The sequence below is a fragment of the Periplaneta americana genome, chromosome 5 (genome assembly GCF_040183065.1).
Source record: "Periplaneta americana isolate PAMFEO1 chromosome 5, P.americana_PAMFEO1_priV1, whole genome shotgun sequence".
Classification (NCBI taxonomy): Eukaryota; Metazoa; Arthropoda; class Insecta; order Blattodea; family Blattidae; genus Periplaneta; species Periplaneta americana.
Genome location: NC_091121.1, coordinates 186,974,675 through 187,002,023, shown reverse-complemented (window position 1 = coordinate 187,002,023; position 27,349 = coordinate 186,974,675). Strand labels below are relative to the sequence as shown.

Genomic DNA, 27,349 nt, shown 5'->3' with positions numbered 1-27,349 from the left:
TATATCTGGAGATGATCGTCCCATCCTCCTAGTTGTCTTTTCTCTTGAAAGAGCAGGTTATTCGGCACAGTGTGAGGATCAAAGAATGCTGAAGTGAATGGAAGTGAAGTCGGCCACAGTTATGAACAACGTGCACCGTATTTATTTCCCATGGTTCTTAGCAAAAGAAGGACATTAAGGCCCAATTGTATAAAACTCCCTGACTAAAGATCAACTTTGATGGAAGATCGAAAAGTAAACCGAGTTCAGACACTTCTTCTATTGTATAAAACTTTTCTGCGATCAAATTACCTTGGTTCAAATGCAATCTAAGTTCACGTGAAAAGGATTTGGCAACATCGCATAAACAGGTGAAATACGTGATGCGCGGACCATGTTATACAGGTTTGTTCAGTGTTGCCAATCTAGCGACTTTAACTCTTTTTCAACAACAATTTCTTTTAACTTTTATATTGCTTAAATAGGGATTTAGTGACCTTTTAGCACCCCATAGTGACAAAATTTTATCTTTCTTTGTTGATAATGAGAAATCTAGCGACTTTACAACTACTTTTTGGCGACTTTCCGTATTGCACTCTGTTGGAGACACTGGTTTTTTGTGCAATGTAAATAATGGCGGACAATAAGAAGAACGTTGACTGTTCTCCAAGTTGTTATCATGTTATGGTGTTTGATACTGCTAAACATAATAAAGCTTTATAAAACGACAATTTTCGTTTATTAATACGTTAATTGAACATTTATGAATGTACCTATCATATCCATTAATAATTAATGCTTGTTATAAACATAATATAATTATAGGTTATGTTATTTGATACTACTGAACACGATAGAGCCTTATAAAATATAAGATTGTTTGTGTATTAAGGCAAGAAATTGAAAGAAATATATATATAAATGTACCTATCATATCTATTAATATTAATAATAATGGATATTTTATTTGCACAATCTGTCACTCGTATATTTCAAACAGAAAAGAAATAACTGAACTTGGATCATCTAACTTAATCGGAGAAATTTCTTCAGTCAAAGTTGACTTTAGTTTGAGACAAATTAATCTCAGATTAGACTTTTACAACACAAAATTCCAAGTTCAGCTGAAACAAGGATCAATTTAACCTCTGATCTAAGATTAAATGGTTTATACAATCGGGCCTAAGCATCACAAAGATCAAATACAAACACAAAGAAAATCATACATCAAGTCGTAGGAAATAGGGCCTACAAAGATATTAATACACAAATCAAAGATAAACAAAATTCAATCCTCCAGAAATGCACATTTTACTCAGGAGATTAAACAGATCGGTCCCAAAAGAAACACGCGATGTGGATTAATGACGAAGAAATTGGCTCTTCTTTGTTGAAAAGTAATAACAGTTGAAACATATTCGTATCTAGATATGTTGTATCTTTATGCAGATAACATATAAACCAGTGATGTCAAAGCAAGCGCATTTTTCTGACCTTGACGTCGTGTGCGGGCATCAAGCGCTAAGTATGGAAAGAGGAAGGGTTGTGTGTATGAATAAGCAGCCTGTTGGATTAAGAAAACAGTAGTGCACAAACTTCAAACGGAACGTGAAGTTTTATGTCGTTATTTTTATATGGCTACTTTCTGTTTGTTATTATCTATATTGTCTGTAAAACAAAAGTACTAACACTGATTTCTTAATATTGCAGTTGTATTTTAAACGTTAATAATATAATAAAGAGTTAAGAAGGAATATTCACATAAATTCCATAGTACTACAACTATACTGTACTAAATGGATGAAGAGATTGAGTATGACATGATAACTTGGAATTGATATCGATGGTATCTTTAGCCTTACAAAAGTAATCAATAAACTAATCAAAACAATGTTACAGTACAAAGCAAAGTTACCTAGGTGTTGTATATGTTTTAATTGTAACTAATATTACATAACAAAACTCTTATCGCATTATGCTTTTAAGGTGATATTGGTGAGCAACTTCGTATCATCAGAATATTAAATTATTTTCTCGAAATGTGCTGAAGCTATAGAGCTCATATTTTTACAACACATGGGCACGTATCTTTTGCTTATGATGTAACAGTAGTTGCTTTGTTAATTCATTTCCTTACAAACAATTTCCATGCGAATATTTTCAAAATTTTCAATACACTATCTTCAGTAATACGTATTTACGGTATATTAGGTTTACGAAAACATTTTTTCAGTACCTGTAAGGCTACTAAATAAATAGGCCTATATCTGAAAATTTCACTTTTCTATAAAAAAAATGAGAAAATATGTCTTTTGAATAAAAAAATCAAACTTGTGAAAAATGAGCATTAAAATTAAAACTTACATTCTTATAATGCACTTATACTTCTCAGGCAAATCTAAAAATTAACATGGATACAGTTTTAATAAGTTCTCTTCCCTTTATCTATTGAATCAGTGCTGGCCATCCCTGTATATAGCTCGACCAAGCGGCATATACCACCTCTTTCGTCTGTCTCTTTCCTTTCCGCTGTAAAGCGCTCAGGCTCTCCTGAGCTCAAAAGCGCGCGCGTGCTCCTATGGGCATCAATTGACATGACTGGTATAAACGAACAAATAGCAAATAGGTGCATGTTTCAATCTCGAGTCATAAGTAGAATAAAAAACTTCATTGCTTTTCATTTTCTAAAGAAATTGAGAAGGAATGAAGTTTTTGTCTACACAAAAGGGTATAAACGCGTAACAGGGAATGTAGTGTGTTCTTCAATTTACGATGCACCGACATCAATACTCAGTTTCAGATATTATGAATTATAATCACAAAAACTATTGGTGCCAGTGTCACTTGCGGTCATCTTTCATCTAATCTCTTAGTCAGGTACTTCCCGCGTGTTCTGATTGTGTGCTGGACTTAAGTATAATATTTCCTGGAAATATGTTGCATAGAATGACAGATAACACAGTGGTGATGAAATTTAAGACAGGAAGTGGAATATATTAATATCAATAGATAAAAAGAAACTGATGCCAATCCTCAGCAATCGATTGAAATTAAAGCTCGAGAAGCGGACAGCCTGAAGTGTTTCCAAAGATAGCCTACAATTTATTACAATATGTAGTTCTACTCGACCCTGAGACAGAAATGGCATGTTGCATTGTCAGTTATCAGAGTCGCTGAAAATGATCCTTTTCCAAGAACAGACTTAATCCAGAAACTTGCGTCATCCAGAGCAACCGATCGTCACAGATAGCGACAATGCCTGCAGACTAAGATACACTCAGTACTCTGTGAAAATCAGAAGACCTGGTCAACAATAAACCGGAAACGGAAACACAAACGAGAACGAGAATAGCAAAATTATTTAATTAAATATATTTAAATGTGAGCATTCACATATAACGAGAAGCCGGTAATGTGAACGTACAAGTGGGCCAAGTTTAACTTTGCCATTCTCGTTTCCGATCACAGTCTACTACCACAGTCTAGTATATACAGTCGCGAAGCTCAATACGTAGTAAATATGCAAACATTAGATAGTTGCTCACCACTAGGATCGCTAATATCGTCTCATTACAGGCAATGAAAAATAGTACCGTCACAGTCTTTTGTTTCTAGCACCTCAAAACTCAAGCTTCGTGACTGTATATAGTACTCTGTGCTACTACTTTCTTTCTGCTGTTATCATAAATATATTTTGTAGCAAGGAGGCCGTGACATAAATTATTCATCAATCATTGTTTCTAACTAACCGAGAAATTCAGTAGAATCATTTTCCATATATGCTACATGTATATGTTACCATATTACCACGTTAATTGAATTATTAAATATTCCGGTTCGTTGTTTAATTACATATTTATATTTAGAATAATTTTACGATTCGTTGTTTAATTACATATTTATATTTGGGATAATTTTACGGTTCATTGTTTAGTTATATATTTATATTTGGAATAATTTTACGGTTCATTGTTTAGTTATATATTTATATTTGGAATAATTTTACGGTTCATTGTTTAGTTATATATTTACATTTGGAATAATTTTACGGTTCATTGTTTAGTTATATATTTACATTTGGAATAATTTTACGGTTCATTGTTTAGTTATATATTTACATTTGGAATAATTTTACGGTTCATTGTTTAGTTATATATTTACATTTGGAATAATTTTAAGGTTAGTTGTTTAGTTATATATTTACATTTGGAATAATTTTACGGTTCATTGTTTAGTTATATATTTACATTTGGAATAATTTTACGGTTCATTGTTTAGTTATATATTTACATTTGGAATAATTTTACGGTTCATTGTTTAGTTATATATTTACATTTGGAATAATTTTACGGTTCATTGTTTAGTTATATATTTACATTTGGAATAATTTTAAGGTTAGTTGTTTAGTTATATATTTACATTTGGAATAATTTTACGGTTCATTGTTTAGTTATATATTTACATTTGGAATAATTTTACGGTTCATTGTTTAGTTATATATTTACATTTGGAATAATTTTACGGTTCATTGTTTAGTTATATATTTACATTTGGAATAATTTTACGGTTCATTGTTTAGTTATATATTTACATTTGGAATAATTTTAAGGTTAGTTGTTTAGTTATATATTTACATTTGGAATAATTTTACGGTTCATTGTTTAGTTATATATTTACATTTGGAATAATTTTACGGTTCATTGTTTAGTTATATATTTACATTTGGAAAAATTTTACGGTTCATTGTTTAGTTATATATTTACATTTGGAATAATTTTACGGTTCATTGTTTAGTTATATATTTACATTTGGAATAATTTTACGGTTCATTGTTTAGTTATATATTTACATTTGGAAAAATTTTACGGTTCATTGTTTAGTTATATATTTACATTTGGAATAATTTTACGGTTCATTGTTTAGTTATATATTTACATTTGGAATAATTTTACGGTTCATTGTTTAGTTATATATTTACATTTGGAATAATTTTACGGTTCATTGTTTAGTTATATATTTACATTTGGAAAAATTTTACGGTTCATTGTTTAGTTATATATTTACATTTGGAATAATTTTACGGTTCATTGTTTAGTTATATATTTACATTTGGAATAATTTTACGGTTCATTGTTTAGTTATATATTTACATTTGGAATAATTTTACGGTTCATTGTTTAGTTATATATTTACATTTGGAAAAATTTTACGGTTCATTGTTTAGTTATATATTTACATTTGGAATAATTTTACGGTTCATTGTTTAGTTATATATTTACATTTGGAATAATTTTACGGTTCGTGACTATCATATAGCTACTCAGGTGTACATATCTTTGTTAATTACATACTCAAAACTCTATTCATTTTCGTTACCACTCACTAATGAGTTTCGTTCCCACTAGTTTTGTGGCCACTCGGAGAAGATATCTGAAAACTGAAAGGGAACTTCTCGTTACTTAAGTCACTGTTTGTCTTCACACTAATTATTTTTTATTTCTCTAACTTATGGCGAATATATCCATTTGATAATTTTTAACAAAGAGAGGAAAATAATTTATAAAAACTTCATTTCCCTTATTAAAATGTCTTTTGAATACCCGAGATGCAAATACAGAATTGAAGTTTGGTGCAACTTTAGATTCGTAGGCTAATCTTAAAACCAGTAAGTTTCTCCGTTTCCCTGGAAACCACTATCTCAAAGTGCACCACATTTTCTGCAGACCACTGAGTTTGTTCTTGTCAACATTGTTGCATATAAAGCTAATGTTCAAACTCAGATATTGACAATATTATTTCTTCGAAATTGTTCCGCTTTGCACAGACGCGGGACTCGGTCCCTCGCCGTTCGACTGTTACCTGGTTCATCGCGGACTCAAGACGCTGCCAGTACGCATGCGTCAGCACATGGTGAACGGCTTGAAGGTCGCGCAGTTCCTGGAGTCTCACCCCTTCGTGGAGAAGGTGATGCACCCCTTGCTGCCCAGCCACCCGCAACACGAGGTAGCCAAACGACAGACCACGGGGCACAGCGGCATGGTGGCCTTCTACGTGCGGGGGGGCTTCCGGGAGACGAGCGACGTGCTCCAGGCGTTGAAGCTGTTCTCGCTGGCCGTCAGCCTGGGCGGGGTGGAGAGCCTTGCCATAGCGCCGTAAGTCCTCCATTACATTCACTGCAAACCCAGCTTCCTTCAATTGTTCCTATTTTCTGCTCTCCTCTTTGTCTCCGCATATGATCCATATATCTTAATGTTGTCTATCATCTGATATCTTCTTCTGCCCCGAACTCATCTCCGTTCACCATTCCTTCCAATACATCCTTCAGTAGGCAGTTTCTTCTCAGTCAGTGACCCAACCAATTCCTTTTCTTCTTCCTGACCAGTTTCAGCATCATTCTTTCTTCACCCACTCTTTCCAACACAGCTTCATTTCTTATTCTGTCCGTCCACTTCACACGTTCCATTCTTCTCCATATCCACATTTCAAATGAAAAATAATATAATTTTAGTTTTGTTTCCGTCTTGACTTATTTTAATTTTAACCTAGAAGTATATTTGTTAACACATTTTAATATTTTACTTGTGAACGTTAATAGTACATTATGCAACGAGCCTATAATGGTAGTAATTAAGACGCGAGTATGTTTGTTTATGAAACGAGTGCAATCGACTTTCATAATTTTCATACGAGCGTCTTAATTACCATTATAGGAAAGTTTCATACGACTTTTTATGCGCGACCATATTTCTATCTTGAAATTATTCATAAGTATTCATGTTATGGTTATATAAGTGAGGAGTGGAACTGACCTGAATTGTGAGATGTGCGCAGACGCGAAAGTATTGATTTTTTCCGAGGCCGAATGTCATTGACCTTGATAGAGAATGAGATGAACATTAGTCTGATATAACCTGGAAATTGATTTAGAATTGAAAAACGAGATGACAAATTGAATTTATTTGAATATTATTTACAATTAACGCTAATTATTATAGTAACAGAACATAACCTTCTGCGACAGTATTGGATTTCCAGCCTCCGTGACTTTCCGCTAATTGTCTTTCGATTGCATATCCGAGAATAATCGATACTTGCGGTTTTATAATGGTACAATGGTGATTTCTCATTGGCTGAACAACTGAATTATAATGAATAGATGTACGTTAATGACATGCATTAAAGGGCTGCTACCAGGTGTATAATTACTACATTTCGGCATGGTCGAGCATAAACAATATTAAAATATTAAATAAAAAAAATATTAAAATATGTTAAGAAATATACTTTTGGGTTAACATTAAAATAAGTCAAGACGGAAACAAAACTACTATTTTTTATTATAATTCGACTTATTTGACAGCTTTATCAAAATGAATTCAAAATTCACATTTCAAATGTTTCTAGTTGCTTCTCTTCACTTTGTCGTAATGTCCATGTTTCTGCACCATACAGTGTCACACTCTACACAAAGCACTTCACTAATCTCTTCCTTAGTTCTTTTTTTTCAGAGGTCCGCAGAAGATGCTCCTCTTTGTATTAAAAGCTCCCTTGGTCATTGCTATCCTCCTTTTGACTTTCTGGCAACAATTATTAAAAATATATTATAGAATTTCTTCATACAGGCGTTTTATGGTTCTGAGATAGCCACAAGCATAAGTTTGTAAAATTAGTGTAATTCTAGTCGTTATAGAAACAAAAAATAAAGAAAGGACTTTATTTTTTGTAAACATTTTACTTTTTTATGTAAATCGAAAATATGTGGGAAAATTCCTGCCAAGGAAAAATAATTTAAAAAGTTATACATACTAGGTTCAAAAAGTTCCCGGAATTTGCTAGTATCATAGAAACAACGTACCTTAAACACTATTCTACAGCATTCCCTTCAAAATAGTTGCCTTCCGCAACAACACACTTTTGCCAACGCGTGTAGAGTTCCTGGAAGCAGGCCTGGAAGCCATTTTGTGAAACCCGTCTTAGTGCTCTCGTCGCGTTTGCGATAACCTCTTCAGCATTGAATCTCCGTCCTTTCAGATGACTTTTCAGACGGGGAAACAGAAAGTAATCAGGTGGTGAGAGATCAGGAGAGTATGGTGGGTGATCCAAAGCAGTTATGTTGTGCCTGGCAAGAAAATTCTTTACAATAATTGCGCGATGAGCAGGTGCATTGTCATGCATAAGGAACCAGTTGTTTTCTACCCACTTTTCTGGACGTTTCCTTCTCACTGCGTCCCGGAGGCGACGGAGGATTTCTACGTACAATTCTTTCGTTACAGTACGACCTTCTGGAATGAACTCATGGTGGATGAGACCCTGAGAGTCGAAGAAAACTTCCAACATAACTTTGCCTTTGGAAGTGTCCCTAGGAAATTGTTGCTTCCGAGGAGATTTTTTTCGATTTCCGAGATGACTGTCGTTTAGGGACTAGGTCGTACAAGTAGCACCAAGTTTCATCACCAGCAATAATTTTGTTTAAGAAATCACCATCTTCATCAGCCATACTGATCATGTCCCCAGCAAGAGTCATTCTTGCTTCTTTCTGTTCTGCCGACAACATTTTCGGAACTAACTTCTGAGACACGTAATGCATATTGAGATGCTTGTGAAGAACATTGTGTACACTTCCGACTGATATTTCGACCTCTGCTGCTAAGTTCATTAGAAGTTCAAATTAAATGTTTTCAAATTTATTTCCAATGAAGAATACCAGACATTTTGGAAGTTATTTGCTTCCATAATAATGAAACATAGGCCTACACCTCTGAATGGTTTTCTTCATGATAAATACTTTTTATTTAACCTATACATCTTCAGTTCTTGAGTTCCAATGCGAAAACGCAAGTAACAATGTCAGAACGATCAGTCGGTTTTACATGTGGGAGTGAAGCAAAAGCTATTTCAGGTTATTGAGGATTGTAGGTTAGAGTTATGAAAATGCCCCCGTGCCCCGGTGCCCCCGTGCCCCGGTGCCCTCGTGCCCCCGTGCCCTCGTGCCCCCGTGCTCTCCTGCCCTCGTGCCCTCGTGCCCCCGTGCCCCCGTGTCCTCGTGCCCCCGTGCCCCGGTGCCCCCGTGCCCTCGTGCTCTCGTGCCCTCTTCTCTTCTCTTCTCTTCTCTTCTCTTCTCTTCTCTTCTCTTTTTCCTTTCCTTTTCTTCCTGGTTTTTTGTTTTGCCTTCTTTCTCCATTCGCTTGCTTTCTACGTGATTCTCAATCTCTCCTACTGTATCTTAGATCCTTGTCATTGTCACAAGTTTCATATTCAATCTCTACATTGCCTTCAGCGTCATCATCAGCATCATGATCTGAACTTTCATCTATCATCTGCAGAGTAGTGTCGATCATCACGTAAGTTTTCATCCAGTGTTACTTTGTTAGATAAAACACACTTAAGGGAATAAATAAACTGCACTAACAGACAATTTTCTATTAATACTATTGATACGTAAATCTGACGTACACTTGCAAATAATTATATCTCGTAATAAGTTGGCCAAGCGTGTAAGTTGCAACCTGCTGTCACGACTACTATAGTCAGCAACTGAAAGACAGAGGCATAGCTAGAAGAAGGAGGTGCTCTCTTGGCGGGAAAAGTAGAGAGGATCAATTGTTTATCCATTATACGTCAAAATTACGTACGACAGAAGTTTTAAACAATGGCATTAGGCCTACTTCCTTGTGAGCAGGAAGAAAACAACTGTTTGATCACAGTATAGAGATAAGTTCTCTATACTGTGGTTTGATTTCCACATATCCTACAAGTTTAATACAAGTAGTGTTAAGTTCATAACAATAACCTTAGTATCTCGTTATCATTATATTACTTCTCTTCAGATAATTATCTACAGTCAGATGGAAAGAAGTTAATTAGATTATACGTTCTCGTGCATAAAATCGAAACTTCACGTTGATGTCGATGTTATAGGCATTCCTAATTTATAGTCTCAACAAATGTTGACGCAACATCCGTCGATCGACCACGCTGTTACGTAAGTTTTATAGTTTTCAGTAATATATATATATATATATATATATATATATATGTTAAATGTTATGTTTTATTTAACGACGCTCGCAACTGCAGAGGTTATATCAGCGTCGCCGGATGTGCCGGAATTTTGTCCCGCAGGAGTTCTTTTACATGCCAGTAAATCTACTGACATGAGCCTGTCGCATTTAAGCACACTTAAATGCCATCGACCTGGCCCGGGATCGAACCCGCAACCTTGGGCATAGAAGGCTAGCGCTATACCAACTTGCCAACCAGAAGTATATATATATATATATATATATAGCTGTTACTCAGTAGGCCTATATTATAGAAATGAAGATTTAATATAAATTCTTCTTTCTATGCGTCTACATACTTACTTAGGGCCCCAAAAGATTTCACTTTCATATCATTAGTATATCATTATGTGTTGCATTAATTATAATAATATTTCATTTTTAATGGTAATAATGTCACCAAACATTCTTAAGTTTTGTAGTTCTTAATATCGAATACACAGCTGTACTCGGAAAACTACAGACCAGAGAATCAGACTTGTAAATTATTTTTATACGTTATCAAAAAATTTCACAAATGAAGATCGACATATTGACATTATGATGTGAAAGAATCTGACCCATCTGAACTCTAAGTATGTCAGCAATCCTGCAGGTCATGGCCTTCGTGTAATAGTCTATTGTTTATTGTAGTGTGTTTTGTTTTATTCTGAAATGCAATTAATTAGTTCTCAAAACTGACAAAAGATGGATTTTGGAAAATAGGAAAATGATGTAGGAAAATTGACTCTTCACTGAAAACTACTATTTTTCTGAAAAACTTTGGGTTCCAAGCTTCAAAATGAGGGGTCATTTATTAAAATCCGTTCAGCTGTTTCCCGTAATTTTCATTACCACTTCAAATTATATATATATATATATATATATATATATATATAGAAGTTTGATAAACAAATTAGAGTGTGACATGCCCTCTCCAAGTAATTCAGTTTTCCTGTCATCATCTTTGAACTGTCACTCCGCTATCAGCAAATTATCAATTACTAACAGCCTCTGTATTTTAAGAAGCAGCTAAATAAGGCACTAATTATAATTTCGTACGGGTTTTACAGGAATAAAATGAACCACGCATCAGCGCCGGAGGAGGAGTGGGCTCGCATAGGCTTCACGGACAACTTGGTGAGACTCTCCGTGGGCATCGAGAATGTGGAGGACCTCATTAAAGATCTGGATCAGGCCTTGAATTTCGCTGCGAGCCGGGTCTGATAGATGGGAATCACATACCATTTAAAAAAAATGATGTTTAGGAATGTTTACAACATTCCTCCTAGAGGGGGCCATGGCGAAGATACTCCAGGTTCTGAGTGTTCTCCGAGTTAATTTATACAGGGACATCATTTTATTTTTACTTGCATTTTTATTGTACCTGCATTTCTGAATGTACTTCATTCTCACCCCCTTCACTAATGTTCTTGCTCCCGTCAGACACACAAACTTACGGCCGCTGTTGCATTCGAAGTCTTCAAGCAGTGAAGTAAACACTGCAGTGTATAGTGTGTTTCAGAAATATGATTGTGTTTTCTATAGAAGAAAGAACCTATATTAATAATATCGTACTAAAAATTATATTCAAGAAACGATAAATTCAATTTCAGAGAATATGCTTCAAAATGTTTTTAATAATATGCGTACTGAATTGAAGCCTGCACTGTAATGAACGGCAACCATTTTCAGCAACTTGTTTAAAAATTCAGATTAGCTTTTTTTGAATTGAGGTGGCTAGAAGCAAAGGAATGCTAGTGACATTTGTAATAACATGAGTTAAGTACATCCAGTGTAAGCAAAAGTGTCTAAAATTTTAGTGGCAAAGGGATATTTTAATCGCATCACACATTAAAATTTAAAATAAAAATTTCACCGATTTTACGAAAGCTTAAACATTTAAACCCCATTTTCTCAAAAGTAACTTAAGTGCACTTACAGCCCTTTACTTATGACCCCCTCAATTTAAATGCACTCTCTATATTGTATGTTAACACCAATAATTAATATGCTAATTAAAGTAGACATTACATAACGAACATAGCCGCCTGAAGAGTTCAGTTTTTGAAAAAAAAAATGTTACTACTCTACTGTATTTTGATAAATTCCGTAAAAGTGATGATCAAACTCAAAATCGTAATATCGTACTTCCCTACAACATAAATGGATACACTACTTTTCTCTCCTATACCTAGTAAAATGATTTGTTTACATATTGCACTAGTAACATCAAACTCCTGTAATGGAAGGGGGCAACAGTGTTTCCGAGTATAGCCAGGTTAATGTTAAAAATGTTGGTAAAAATAAAGTGATGTCCCTGTATTATTATCACAATTCTAAGTTAAGTGTAAGTCATCAAAGCAGTGTTGAAATAATCTTCAGTTTTTCTTCTCTATAAGTGACACACAGATTTGGTGAGTCTTGAAAGTTAAATTTTATATAGCTGAATAATAAATAGCCTGGCCTACAATTTGTAGGTTAAAATTACGAGATGGCTGCTATAGGGATATCCTGAACTAGCACCAACAGATAGCGCACGTGTACTTTGAGGGAAGCGCTTTGCGTGTGCATTTGTTTTTCGGTATATAAACATTGAGGATATACGTGATTAAACACTCTTAAAAACAACTCAAAATGCCAATTTTTGTTATATTCCTACATGTAAAGACCAGGGAAAGTTTTTGTCTTCATTCAGGTCCCGAAATATTCTGAATATATGCTTTAAACCTTAAAAATAACGAATTAAATTGCGCCTCGAAAGTGCTAGCTATTAAACAAAAGTAACTACTTCAAGTAAGGAATTGTTGGCTACAGCTTCATTTTGGAGAAGGGAAAAGAAAAATCAATAAAAACATATGCAGTCTCGACAGCGAGCTACGTTAACTTATGCAGTAGTTGTAGGAGTCTCCGAAGTTTACGCCTGTAGTAAACTCTCTATAAACTGGGATTTCATTGTCCAGAACGATCCGTAGTGAAATCCATTTCGTGAATAATGTTTTTAATGTGCTGTAGACTAATTATTAAAACCGTGTTTAACTTCAAATTTTCAAAATCATCCCACATAATATTCAAAACTGAATGTCCTTAACCTACAAAACGCACGACTAATCGTGATCCTACTGCGATCATATTATATCATCTTATCAAACATTGCATTTGATCTTTCTGCAACTACAGAAAAAAATACAAGGAATTCAATCTCGATAGTCTCTTCCCTATAAAAAGAAACACATTGGTGGCTGCATATCCTGTTTTTAGCGTACGGTACTTACAATACTAATGATTAAAGAGGGCAATATTCACCTTCGACATAGTTCCTATTTTTTTATTCGTGCACCTCGTTCTCAGAGTTCTCGTTCAGGTTCATGAACATTCAATTTACTCGTATCTATATTCTGCATACTGCAGATTTCCCCACCCATCTCTTACGGGGAATCGCTCAATATTATACAGGTTTAGGCCTATGCTATTATTTATTGTAAATGAAATTAAATTATGAGGTAAGAAAATACTGAATTATATTAAATTGTACTAGGTTATACAAAATAATTATAAATATAATTTTGACACGCACAGGAAACCAACAAGCCGGAAACGTAATCAATTATAGCATATGACGTAATATAGCGCTACAACATGTTGCGCCGCATGGAACGCTCCTGCCATCTAACGGTAAAACTTCGCATAAGATATCCCTATTAGCAGCCAACAACGCCAGCCAAAGAAATTCAGCGGTAAAGATGTTTCTATTCAACTGAATGACAATTCAATACATCAGCACAAGAGTCTAAGTAACAAAGATTCCCCAACAAATAATTTTCATCCTAATTCAAAAATTACGAACCCAAAAGACACTCCTACATAACTCATCCTCTACATCTCCACTGATAAACGAGATTCAACATTATTACACTGAGATCTACAATAAATCAAAGCAAAATATGGTAATCTGGATTCCTTTCCATCAAGGTCTGCATGGAAATGAACAGGACGGTATGGCAGCAAAAGAAGCAACTCGTCTTCTTTTTTTTTTTATTTTAGTTGGTTATTTTACGACGCTTTATCAACAGCTTAGGTTATTTAGCGTCTGAATGAGATGAAGGTGATAATGCCGGTGAAATGAGTCCGGGGTCCAACACCGAAAGTTACCCAGCATTTGCTCATATTGGGTTGAGGGAAAACCCCGGAAAAAACCTCAACCAGGTAACTTGCCCCTACCGGGAATCGAACCCGGGCCACCTGGTTTCGCGGCTAGACGCGCTAACCGTTACTCCACAGGTGTGGACTGCAGCAACTCGTCTTCCTATACAGGATATGGACATTGACACTTGGAATAATGATATATCCACTCACTTTAAAACAAAGTTAAATGATCTATGGTACTCCAATTGGCTTCAAACATCTACTAGCAAACTCAGGAAAATTAGAAGTGCTCCCTGTTTATCCCATCCAACTAAACATCTACCACGCAGGAATCAAGTTTTCATCAACCGACTACGTATTGGACATACCAAGCTCACACATGGTTATTTATTAAAGAAGAAACCTCCTCCAGTTTGTAACACTTGCAGTGAAACTCTTTCTGTGAAACACGTCATCCAGGACTGTCCTCAATACAATCAGTTACAACTATTAAAATCCCCAACGATATAGCAAGATCTCTTGGTGAACCTTCTTACTGCAACAGTGTGATAAAGTTTTTCAAGTTAACTGGATTGTTTGATAAAATTGTGTAATGTTTATTGTAACTTGCTAAATGTTATGTTATTGTTAAAATTAATTCGAGTCGCGATATGACTTTTGTTATAAGTTGAAGCGGCAATAAATAAATAAATAATGAGAAAAAAGAACATTCCTCCTCTCTCCAAAGAAAAGAACACAAATTCTGACCTTCTTGTAAAGTACTTTTACACCCAAATAAATGGATTTAATTCTTGACTTACTCTTATGAAACGGAAGCATATAAGTTAGTCATGTTGCTATAATTTGCACAGACTTTTCTATTCTTCTATTCTAATGTTCAATAGACTTAGTGGCTTGTGCAGCGAATACTACAAACTGAGTCCATAAGAAGTTCAAATAAAAATTGGTCAGATTTATTTTCAATGAAGAATACCAGACATTTTGAAAGTTATTTGCTTCCATAATAGTGAAACATACTGCCTCTGAATGGTTTTTTATGCCAAATACTTTTCCTTGAACCTATCCGTCTTCAGTTCTTGAGTTTCAATGCGAAATCGCAAGTAACAATGTCAGAATGATCAGCGAGTTTTTCATGTGGGAGTAATGCAGTAGCTATTTCAAGTCATTGCGGATTGTAGGTGAAAGTTAAGAAAATGTAAGGTTTGTCATGCTTTGAACAAAAGACTTAGCATCTTGGTATAGCTGCTGCATGTTCCGTGAACTATCCTGAAATGTAGAAGGCAGAATCACTTTTTCCCACTAAGAGATCTTGCTGAGGTGATCAAGAGACTACAAAATCTTGTAGGCCTCTTATTTTATAAGTAAGTAATACCTTTTGGTCTTTCCTTAGAAATTGTAATTTTTGCACTTCCTCCAGACAATACTGATCTACCAAATGCTGTTGGATTAATTTGTGTAACAATGAATGTTATTTCGTATATTTTCTGTAATATAGGTCGTTGTGAGGAATTTATTGCTGAGATGCGGAATATGAGGCGAATGATATGTCAGTTGTAGAATATTATATGCGCCCTGAATAAAATTGTCCATCGTAAATCGTTAGCAGCTTCAGTGTTTCATTCGTTGCTGGTTGCGGGAAATGAACTTACTCATCACGGTAGCAAGAAGTGAAATGGCATGCTATTTTCTCTACAACAAAATATGCTTGGCAGCGATCACAAATCTAATCGATTAAACCAAAGAAATATGAAATTAATTTTGATGTAGTTTAAAGACGCAGCTAAAATAGGAAGCATGGCTCAATTACTACAAAGGAAAATTAGAGAATCAGACATATAAATATCTATATCACACTGCCATTAAATATATGAAAAAGACCCACACTACTTGATTAATAACTATAAAAGTATTTCATTTGTAATAACAATATTGTTACCTTACGTAAGTTTTATAGTTTTTAGTAACATATATGTAGCCGTTACTCAGTAAATTATAGAAATGAAGATCTAATATAAAATATTCTTTCTCTGCGTCTACTTACTTAAAGCCCCAAAATATTTCACTTTCATATCATTAGTATACCATTATATGCTGCATTAACTATAATAATATTTCATTTTTAATGGTAATAATATCATCGAAAATCCTTCAGTTTTGTAGTTCTTAATATCCAATACACAGCTGTACTCGGAAAACTACAGACCAGAGAATCAGACCTGTAAATTATTTTTATACGTTATCAAAAAATTACACAAATGAAGATCGAAAGAATCTGAGCCATCTGAACTCTATGTCAGCAATCTTGTAGATCATGGCCTTCGTGTAATAGTCTATTGTTTATTGTAGTGTGCTTTTTGTTTTATTCTGAAATGCAATTAATTAGTTCTCAAAACTGACGAAAGATGGATTTTGGAAAATAGGAAAATGATGTAGGAAAATTGACATTTCACTGAAAACTACAATTTTTCTGAAGAACTTTGGGTTCCAAGCTTCAAAATGAGGGGTCGTTCATTAAAATCCGTTCAGCCATTTTCCCATAATTTCCATTACCAGTTCAAATTATATATATATATATATATATATATAGATTGTTAAACAATTTGGGTATTTAGCTTGTTCCATCTTCAGGAATTGTGCATTAACACTCGTCGTGTTGTAATAGTTTTTACTCGCATCACCAGGGTAACGCTCTGCATTGTACTTCACATACTGCGAAATTCACTGCTGAAAATTGATGCTATAGTCCATCGAACACTGAGTGCTTTTCCTCTAAATCAGCCATTTTCAACCGGTGTGTCGCGAGAAAATGAAAATAGTAAAGATTGTCATAGTAAATTGTAAAAATAAAAGTGGAAATAATAGTAAAAAAGTGAGTCTACAAGAGTCAACATTCAGCGAACGCGACACAAGTACACAACACATTCCCTATCAAGCTCTCAAAATCTCTCCTGCTGAGGAACAACTGGTTTAGGTGATATGAGTGCGCCGCGGGATTTTAAATTACACGTGTGACAATTGACTCTAATAAATTGACAATACTATCTCTTCTTGACCTTAGCAAAACTTTCAACCCTGTAAATTTTGACCTGCTCATCTATAAAATGAGAAATCTGCATTTGTCAGAGACTGTTATGAGTTGGTTCGAATCCTACTTATGGGAAAGACAACAATGTGTTTTATGTGGGAACCGAAGTTCCTCCTGGCTTAACGTAACATCAGGTATACCATAGTGATCGGTACTCGGACCATTGTTGTTCACAATATACAGTATGTCAATGATATTACATCTCTTGTAAAGCATTATAAATATTGCTTGAATGCTGACGACCTTCAATGCTACATCTCTTCCCGCTTAACCCTTTGAAGCGCAGTGGTTACAGTACATAACCACCTTTTCAATTTGAGTTTCCCGCCTACTTATAGAGTGATTTTTATTTCAAAACTACTGCACTGCGTTCACTGATCCCTAGTAACTGTAGAAGAATTTTATTTTCCCTATATTTGTGTTGCTCCACTAAGATGGCCGATGTTGTTGTGTATAGTTGGGGTGTGGAAGACTCGCTACGTGTTTTTATTTCAGTTGTATGCTAAAATATCACAGTTACGTAAGTTTCTATTTAGTATTATCTGTCTTTCGGTCTTTTAGAACATATTTTAGTAACAAGATTGTAATTTCTTCGACACATGTAGCGTCAATATAGAAATAATGTGGTGGTTTCAAAACAACCACTACGCAAACAGGGTAGTTATGCTTACCATATCCAACAAAATGTTCCATTTTTGTGTTAGCTTATTCATCATGGCTACAAGGAAGAGATGGTTGGTGACAATCACAAAGTGTTTTTGACAACTTTTTCACAAGTTTGAATCTGATGATCTCTAAGGCAGCAAAATATCTATGCATGTGGTACAGTTAGACATGGGCGTATTGGTTTACCACACGACGAAAGAAGAGACCGCGACATGAAACGTGGTGACAGTGGTAGCCGTACGTCATATGCTGGAGTGTCCTGGCTCAAGTGGAAGGATAGAAGGTCCATTCTTTTCCTTTCTAATTACCACGCAACACATGTGAAGTGGCACTTTGCCTTAATGAAACCAGAAACTGTTTCCTTTTGTATCATTCACAATAAGTCTGAAGACATTGTGTTCTGCAGTATTGCATAGTGGTTTTACCATGAAACCACCCATTTTCTGTATAAAAAAATGGAAGTTTATGAGATTTTTAAAATTTGAGGCACTTCTCTTAGACAAATAAAAGTTTAATTTCATTGCAAATACAATTTTTTATTTCCTCCCCAAAAATGTGTGCATCAAAGGGTTAAGGCTCATTCACAATGAAAATTAAACATAACGTAAGCATTAACTTAAGAATATAAACGTTACGGTAAAATCAAGAAGTCATACCATCATTCACGATGGAAACATGAACATAACAGCAAACATACTTGGTAACCATGGAAACATAACAACGACGCCATTTCCACATATTCTGTCGTATACTTCAGCGCTCCACGATTGTGTTCTGTTTGCAAATCACGTAAGCATAAGCATGAAAGTTTGGAGTTTGCAAACTTTCATGTTAACGTCTTACGTTAATGTTTATGTTAATGCTTATGTGAATCATTGTGAATGATCCCATTTGTTAGCCTAGGCGCAAACTTCTGTGTTTATGTTACGGTTATGTTTAATTTCCATTGTGAATGGGCCTTCACACCGAGTAAACGACGCTATAGACAATGTGAACGAAAACATTGACTCGATTGTGACATGGACAAGGAAATTCCATCTTAAAATCAATCCTGGAAAGTCATAGACAGTTATTATATTAGGACACAAACGGCAAACTGACTCTGTAAAACAACTTCACATTTCCTCCGTTAAAGTAAGTACAGTGCATATTCCTTTCAGTTCTTCCGTAAAACAATTTGGCATTCACATGGATGTGATCTCAACTGGGGCATGCAACCTGCAGAAAAGTATAATTACTCTATTTTTCATGTGCTAAAACGGATAAATATTCATCTTCCCTTTTGTCTAAAAAGTTCCTTGTATTGCCCTATTTTGACTGTGCCGACATCTTATTGACTGATCTTTCCAACGACAATAAAAGGAACTTCTACGTCCTGATGATTTTTTGTGTACGTTTTGCAAGCAATGTTCGCAAATATAATCACATTACCCCATCTCTGGAAGCAATAGTTGGCTTGAAATATTGTAGATAAGAAAATAAATTTACATTCACCTCTCTCTCTCTTTGAGATCTCAAACTCCTTTTTTCCTTCGTACCTGTCGTCTCGCTTCACTTACCTTTCTTCCCACCACAATCTGAACACACGCTCTAGTTATGAAACAATACTAACAATACCATCCCATCGCACCTCCTCATACTCATCCTCTTTCACAATAGCCCTGCCAAGACTATGGAATTCGTTACCTGCTAGCATCAGGGACTGTCGAAATAAAATTGAATTCAAACGCAAACTTACTAGGCACTTGGTCAGTAATTGAGACTCGTTCAGACATGGCATCTCGTAAATAGTTATTTTATTCTAGCATAAAATATTTAAATATCCGGTAATTTCATTATTAGCCTATATAATTTTATTTTCCTAGGTTTAATTTGTACTTGAGTAAAAAAAATCTTCCTTTGTTCTTAATTTCCATAATAAATTGTCTAGCCTTTATTAATCAGGCAATCCTTTAGTACTTTATTATTATGATGTACCGAAGTACATATGATATATCCGTGCAGGATTATGCGTTACCATATGATGAAGGATGGATAGAACAGAGTTTTCTGTGTTTTATCCATCCTTCATCATTTTAGTACTTTCATTTTTATTGTAATCGTAAATTTAATATAAGGGTTGGATAAAAAGTAATGGCAACAGTTCGATATTTCTGACATGGCTTTATTCACAGGGGTACAACATTTACGTACCTTCTATATAGTCGCCCCTCTTATTTATTACCTTTTGCCAAATGTTTGGAAGGCGTCGTACACCATCAGCGCGTCCATCTTTGTTGATGTTCCGTATTGACCGCCCTAAACCACGGATAAGTTCATCTCTGGTATTGTACCGGGTCCCTCGCAGTGGTTCTTTCACTTTGGTGAAAAGATCGTTTTTTTTTCATTGGGTTATTTTACGACGCTGTATCAACATCTAGGTTATTTAGCGTCTGAATGATATGAAGGTGATAATGCCGGTGAAATGAGTCCGGGGTCCAGCACCGAAAGCTATCCAGCATTTGCTCCTATTGGGTTGAGGGAAAACCCCGGAAAAAACCTCAACCAGGTAACTTGCCCCGACCGGGATTCGAACCCGGGCTACCTGGTTTCACAGCCAGACGCGCTGACCGTTACTCCACAGGTGTGGACGAAAAGATCGTAATCGCATGGATCATATCGGGTGAGTACGGTGGATGTTCCAGTAGTCCGCGTTTTCCGTCTGCCTTGGAGGTACAGCGTGGTGCAGTATTACCCCATCAATGTCACACGCCACAATGAACATCTCCTTCACAGCACTTTGTGTAGGGCGCACTTTCTTTGGACGAGGAGAACCTGGATGCTTCCATTCATTTGATTGGCGTTTCAAGTTTGGTTCATACGAGCGAGTCCAGGTTTCGTCCATAGCGACGATTCGTCCAAGAAAGTCGTCACCTTCCCTTTGGTACCGGTGCAACAAGGCCTTCCCGGAACGCTTTAACCCATCGTGCAACTGTGCGATATGGCAACGCTGCAGCGCCACATGCTTCACGCAGTCCCTGAAAACATTCTTGTGCACTACGACCTCGTGCAATTTCAATTTTGATCCAGGAACGTTGCTCTAGTTTTGTAAGGATGGTCTTAGGGCGCTCGCACTATCCCTATGAAAGTGAACATTCTACACACTGCAGTAGATTGACAGAGTACTGTCGCCGCTGGCTCCACTAACTCATCTAACAGTCCTTGTTCATGTCCACACAGCTGGAAGCTCTCGAACACCATGGTCACGTGACAGCAGTGTTGCCATTACTTTTTATCCAACCTATGTATTAACTGTAATTATAGTTTTAATTGTATTTTTAATATTGTAGTTGTAATCCCCTGGTAGAAGGGAAGAGAAGGCCTGATGGTCGTATCTCTACCAATACGTTTAATGACATCTAAATATTGGCGCAGACACGGACACCCTGAAAAGAATATAAGATTGTGGCTTTATGAAATCACCTATACGCCTACTACTGTTATTATGGGTAAGATAAATTCATATCACTCCGCTATTGCATCCCAATATTGATGGTATTAACTGTACAATAAAGAAGAACAAATGACTCTTTAAGCTAATGATTTTGGCAGGTAATACACAACTCTGAGGGATGGGCCATAAAAGTCACACTTGCAGTATTCCAGTCCGCAGAAGTGGCTGTTACCAATTTACCCGTCTTCAATCGCAAGACTAAAGTTTCCAGTCACGGATAATAACCATTTTCAAAGAACTCTCGTTGTCTTTTAATAAAATAAATTTTATATTTCTCATTCAGGAAATAAACTGCAGGTCCTGTTGTTACTGCAATTCAAATATTTTACTTCACGTCATTTCCGGTATTACTCAGATCTTATCGTCGCTAACGAAATTTTGTCGGACCACAAGGCAAAATCATTCTATTTTGTCGTAAGATAATCCAGTTTGGAGCAACAGCCTTCATGAATTGTTTGTTCAACTTTACTTCATACCCAGTGATAAAGTTGTTTTGTTATTTGAGGAAGAGATAAGTCAAGTGTACTTAAAAGATATGACAGCAAGAATAGCCTAAAGACTTTTCCTACAACATATTTTATTTATCATATAAGTTACTTACTTACTTACTTACTGGCTTTTAAGGAACCCGGAGGTTCATTGCCGCCCTCACATAAGCCCACCATCGGTCCCTATCCTGAGCAAGATTAATCCAGTCTCTATCATCATATCCCACCTCCCTCAGATCCATTTTAATATTACCCTCCCATCTACGTCTCGGTCTCCTCAAAGGTCTTTTTCCCTCTGCCCTCCCAACTAACACTCTATATGAATTTCTGGATTCGCCCATACGTGCTACATGCCCTGCCCATCTCAAACGTCTGGATTTAATGTTCCTAATTATGTCAGGTGAAGAATACAATGCGTGCAGTTCTGTGTTGTGTAACTTTCTCCATTCTCCTGTAACTTCATCCCTCTTAGCCCCAAATATTTTCCTAAGCACCTTATTCTCAAACACTCTTAACCTATGTTTCTCTCTCAAAGTGAGAGTCCAAGTTTCACAACCATAAAGAACAAGCGATAATATAACTGTTTTATAAATTCTAACTTTCAGGTTTTTTGACAGCAGACTGGATGACAAAAGCTTCTCAACCGAATAATAACAGGCATTTCCCATATTTAATCTGCGTTTAATTTCCTCCCGAGTATCATTTATATTTGTTACTGTTGGTCCCAGATATTTGAACTTCTCCACCTCTTCAAAAGATAAATTTTCAATTTTTATATTTCCATTTCGTACAATATTCTCGTCACGAGACATAATCATATACTTTGTCTTTATTTTATATTATTTTATTTATCATGTATGTTCTCAAACTCGAGATCAGGCTCGACTGAGAGCTATGAATAACTTTTATAGAATGAGATCGATGAATATTTTTCCTCTCTCTTAATTTGTTCTCATCTCAAACAGATCGTCAGGTGAGAAACCCGTACTAATTTTATTATAGGCCTATGTCGTACTAAATTGTAGAGAGACGATCCACCACAGTAGACGGTGTTGACGAAGATGGAAATCGGTGAAGAAATGGTAGAGAAAATGGAACTATCTTCAGCAAACCTGTACCTTCACCATCCTTATCCACCAGGAACTACACTTGAACTCGTCGGATTTTGACCTTCGTTTTCGACGTCGAAAGCTAAAGTCCTAATATTTCGAATCAACGAATATTGAAAATAGTTACTTGACTTTGGAACTTCGGCATGAAGCAAATGATAAACAACTGGAAACCTTCTATCATTGATTGATCCCGGAAGGTGTATAGCTCTATCTCCGAACTATTTTATCAGATAAAAATGTATCTTATTGTTTTGTTGTCAGTACTCATTAGGTACATTAAAATATCACTATACCAAAAGAATTTAATAGACCATTATGATAACACAGTAATAATACAGTAAAACCTTTCTAAAACGAAACGCGATGGTTCCAGATATTTTTTTTTTTTCCGTTTTCACAGGTTTTCGTTTTACAAAGGGTTCAGTTTTGGCAAAACTAAGAAGAGACTACTGCAGTATGCTCACTGTAGGAAGAACATAACGAAGAAATAATTTGAAATAAAAGTTACTACAGCACATGAAAAGTAAATATTTTTGTGCGAGATCGTGCGTATTTGCTTGTTTTCCGCACAGAACCAATACGCGGTAAGTGTGAAATACCACATTCAGTATTCCCAACGTAACACACATAACAATTTCCCTCTTCTTACCGCTTAAGCGCGACATTCATTTTACTGCTTTAGGCTTTTAACATATTATTTTTAGAGACGTTCAATATAGTAATAATTATAAATTGGAAACTTACCACTGCAATTTCACCTAAATTGCAATGTTAATTATTGTTTTTAAATATTTGCAAAAATTAAGTAAACTCTACAACTGCACTAAAGTTACTGCATTCGTGATGCAAGTAACATTAAGGAAGCCGTGAAAAAATCAACAAGATTGCAGATGCCGATGTTATTACTGCAATATGTTATATAAATAATATTGTTAAAATATTAAAATGAAAAATAAATCATTACATAACCTTACAGTTTGTTTTAAGTTCGCATTTATAGACTGGGGGGAAAAAAAAGACAGACGTATATCACGGCCTGCTGGAGTATAGTAAACACAGAAAACATTTTCGGCAGTTACGTAGACTTTCGGCTCCCCCCTACTACCAATAATGCACAACACAATGTCAATACGGCGGTTGCTGTCGTCTGCGATACATCGAACTTTTCTGTTGATTTTCGAGTTTGGCATTTTTTCCGGTTATTATATGCTTATTTAAGTTGTGTTAACTCTCGCTAGTGGTTTTATATTTTATTTTATCCGTCTTGGTATTTATTTTATTATTGTAAATATTTTTGTTTTATCACTTATTATTATTATTATTATTATTATTATTATTATTATTATTATTATTATTATTATTGTTACTATTATTTATATCATCAGCATTATTATTTGAACCCTGTAAAATTGATGTAGACTACTGGACTGTACCCGAGCACGAGCATTATGCTCATTTCGGGTATCTATTCATATGTATTCAATTCAAATGTAAATTGTAAATAAATTTGAAATTTGAATTTGAAATTTTATAGCAACAATGTTGAAGAAAGATATTTTGGTTTTCCGAAGTTGCCGTCATGAAACAGAAACCAACATGGAGATTTCATTGCAACTAATTAGAAATTCGTCTTTCAGGTATGTAATAAACGATCTTCGCACAAAATAATGTACGATACACGAGCGGTATGTTTGTTTTCATGTTCTCGGAAATTAAAAAAGCTCAACTACGTTTCGCTTTTTCAATCTTTTCCTCGACCATGAAAACGTCAACATACCGCTCTTGTAACGTGTATTACTATTTCATAATTATTAACTTAGGTAATTGCAGCCTCCCCCCCTCTCTCTGCACCCTGGTTCCTTGGCCCCCACATTTCTTTTAAAGTGCATTGCAGTGACTTTCTTTTTAAGGGAACGTTGTAGGATTTCCTTCGTGCCCTGCATCTATTCACAGTGTAATTTACTCCCTGACCCATCGGTAGTGTGACTGAAGTTGTGTTGATGGAAAATTATTATTCACAGTTTTATTCTACTCGCACTGTCCTTTGTCACCGTATTGGCTTGTTAGCACAAAAATGAGAATAAATGAAAGAACATGCAAGAGGGTTGGAAGAAGTAACGGTACAGGAGGTCGGTAACCTGCCCGGGTCCTTGACAATAAGCACAGAATAGTGACATGATTAGAGAAGCTTCACCCCCAACGCCTGACAAAGAATAGGGAAAGTCTTCCAGAACATTGCATGTACAGTCACACAAAAAATTATGTCATGCTTCGTAAAGTATTATCGCAAGTTAAAAATGGTTTGAAAGAATTTAGCAACAGTAACGCTTAGGCCTATAATTATCCGTTTTAGTCAGGTTTTTTACCTAAATGGTGCTCTAAAATGATTCCGTTTTCGCGTTAGGCAGTTTTTCCGTTTTAAAGTATTATTTTACATAGGAAATCATTCCGTTCTCAAATTTATTTTTCGTTTGTGCAGGTTTCCTTTTTATAGAGGATACGTTTTAGTAAGGTTTTACTGAAAAAAAAAAATATTATTATTATTACGAACTACAATAATCATTGCGGTATAAACTATTCTGATTTATTTCATTTTCATACATCTTGTTGGCCAGTTTCATATTCCCTCGAATGTTCTACATCAATTCACTTTGTGTTTCTTCGTACGTAAATATTGGTAGCCTACGCGAGTCGGTGGAGTTCATAACACGTCACTTCTGTTATTCTCTGTACTTATTGTTTAAAAATAATCCATGGCGCTACAGCCCGTGAAGGGTCTAGACCGACCAGCCGGCTACTGGCCTCACATCCACATGCCGAAGCATAGGTGGACGATCATCCAACCAGAATGGAACTATCGTGTGGTTAGCACGATGATCCTCCTAGCCTTTATAGCTGGCTTTCGCAACCGGATTTCGCTCCTATCGTAGCTCCCGAAGTGTATCACGATGCTGGGTGGACACCGGTCCCATACACTGGCCGAAATTTCATGAGAAAACTTCTTCCCCCATGAGGACTCGAACCAGCGCGCATTCCGTAACGCGAGTCGTAGGCAAGATGTCTTAGACCACTACGCCACGGCGCGGGACACATTGTTTAATAATGTGAATTAAAACATTACACGAATATCTTCATGTTTATAATGTCAGTGATGTCAAGGATTATAGGCCTAGGTATTTCTGAAAGTTACATTCTTCCCTTTAACTAATAATTACAACTACGTCTAATGACCGGCATCATGTAAAATTACAAGCAAAATCATTAAAATGAATGTACCTAATTGAATTCAGGGAGGAGGCACTACGTAGCGCTAACCATCAAACTAGAAGCATTCCCAACTCATACAGGTAGGCAACACTACTAGTCCCGTGGGTAACTAACGTGGTAACTAACATTTATGACGTCATTGCTTGTCCCTAGACTAGTTCTCTACTCGTACGTAGCGAACAAAATGGTATCTTACTAGATAAGGCCCAGGGTTCACCAGAGAATTACCTGACATTCTCTTTACAGTTTGGGGAAAACCTGCGACAAAACCCAACCAGATAAGCAGTCGAAGCAGGACTCGAACCCACGTTCCCCAGAGTAGCCCCGGATCAGCAGACAAACGCGTTACCGTCTGAAATACGTCGGTGGCTAATTTAATTAATTCAATAAGAAGAATCACAACGAAAAATTATGAAATAGAAACAAAACGAAGTAATGACATTTTAGTAACAAAACACATTTCAAAGTGTTGAATATCTAAACGGTATTTTAGATTATGATTTGCAAAAAAGCTCACTATTCCAACACATCTGCCTTACAATGAGACCAGTTCGCTACAAAAAATTGGGAATGAGACCAAGTTTTTAATGTAAGGTAGTAGCAATCGCAACCTTTTTGTAAGAATCTGGGAATTAGACCGTGAAAAAAAAAACAGGCGATAAAATAGCCTAACTTATCTAAAATCAGAAATTAAATTTCTAAGAGCAATACTTACTTACTTGTGGCTTTTAAAGAACTCGGAGGTTCATTGCCGCCCTCACATAAGCCCGCCATCGGTCCCTATCCTGAACAAGATTAATCCAGTCCCTATCATCATATCCCACCTCCCTCAAATTCTTCTTCTTCTTCTTCTTCTCTTCATGGAGTAGGAGAGTCTCCTTTTTCCGTCCTCAACTTTCCATCTTGTTCTTGGCCGACCAATATCTCTTCTTCCTTGTGGTTTATAATCCAACACCTGTTTCGGTATTCGTTCCTTATCCATTTTTCTTAAATGATTCGACCAACGAATTCTATATTCCTTTATTTTATCTATAATTGGGAGCAGGTTTATTTCATCCCCTCAAATTCATTTT

At 35.7% G+C, this 27,349-nt stretch overlaps 1 protein-coding gene across 1 annotated transcript in view; it reads left to right on the top strand.

Annotated features, from left to right (window-relative positions):
• The window catches only part of LOC138700342 (cystathionine gamma-lyase-like), a 31,654-nt gene extending 16,694 nt beyond the window's left edge, over positions 1-14,960 (top strand). The window contains exons 6-7 of the mRNA XM_069826899.1: positions 5,804-6,131; positions 11,093-14,960. Coding sequence (XP_069683000.1) covers positions 5,804-6,131; positions 11,093-11,246 — 482 coding nt within the window. The 3' untranslated portion in view covers positions 11,247-14,960. The remainder of the gene's footprint in view (positions 1-5,803; positions 6,132-11,092) is intronic.
• Positions 14,961-27,349: the final 12,389 nt, after the last annotated feature.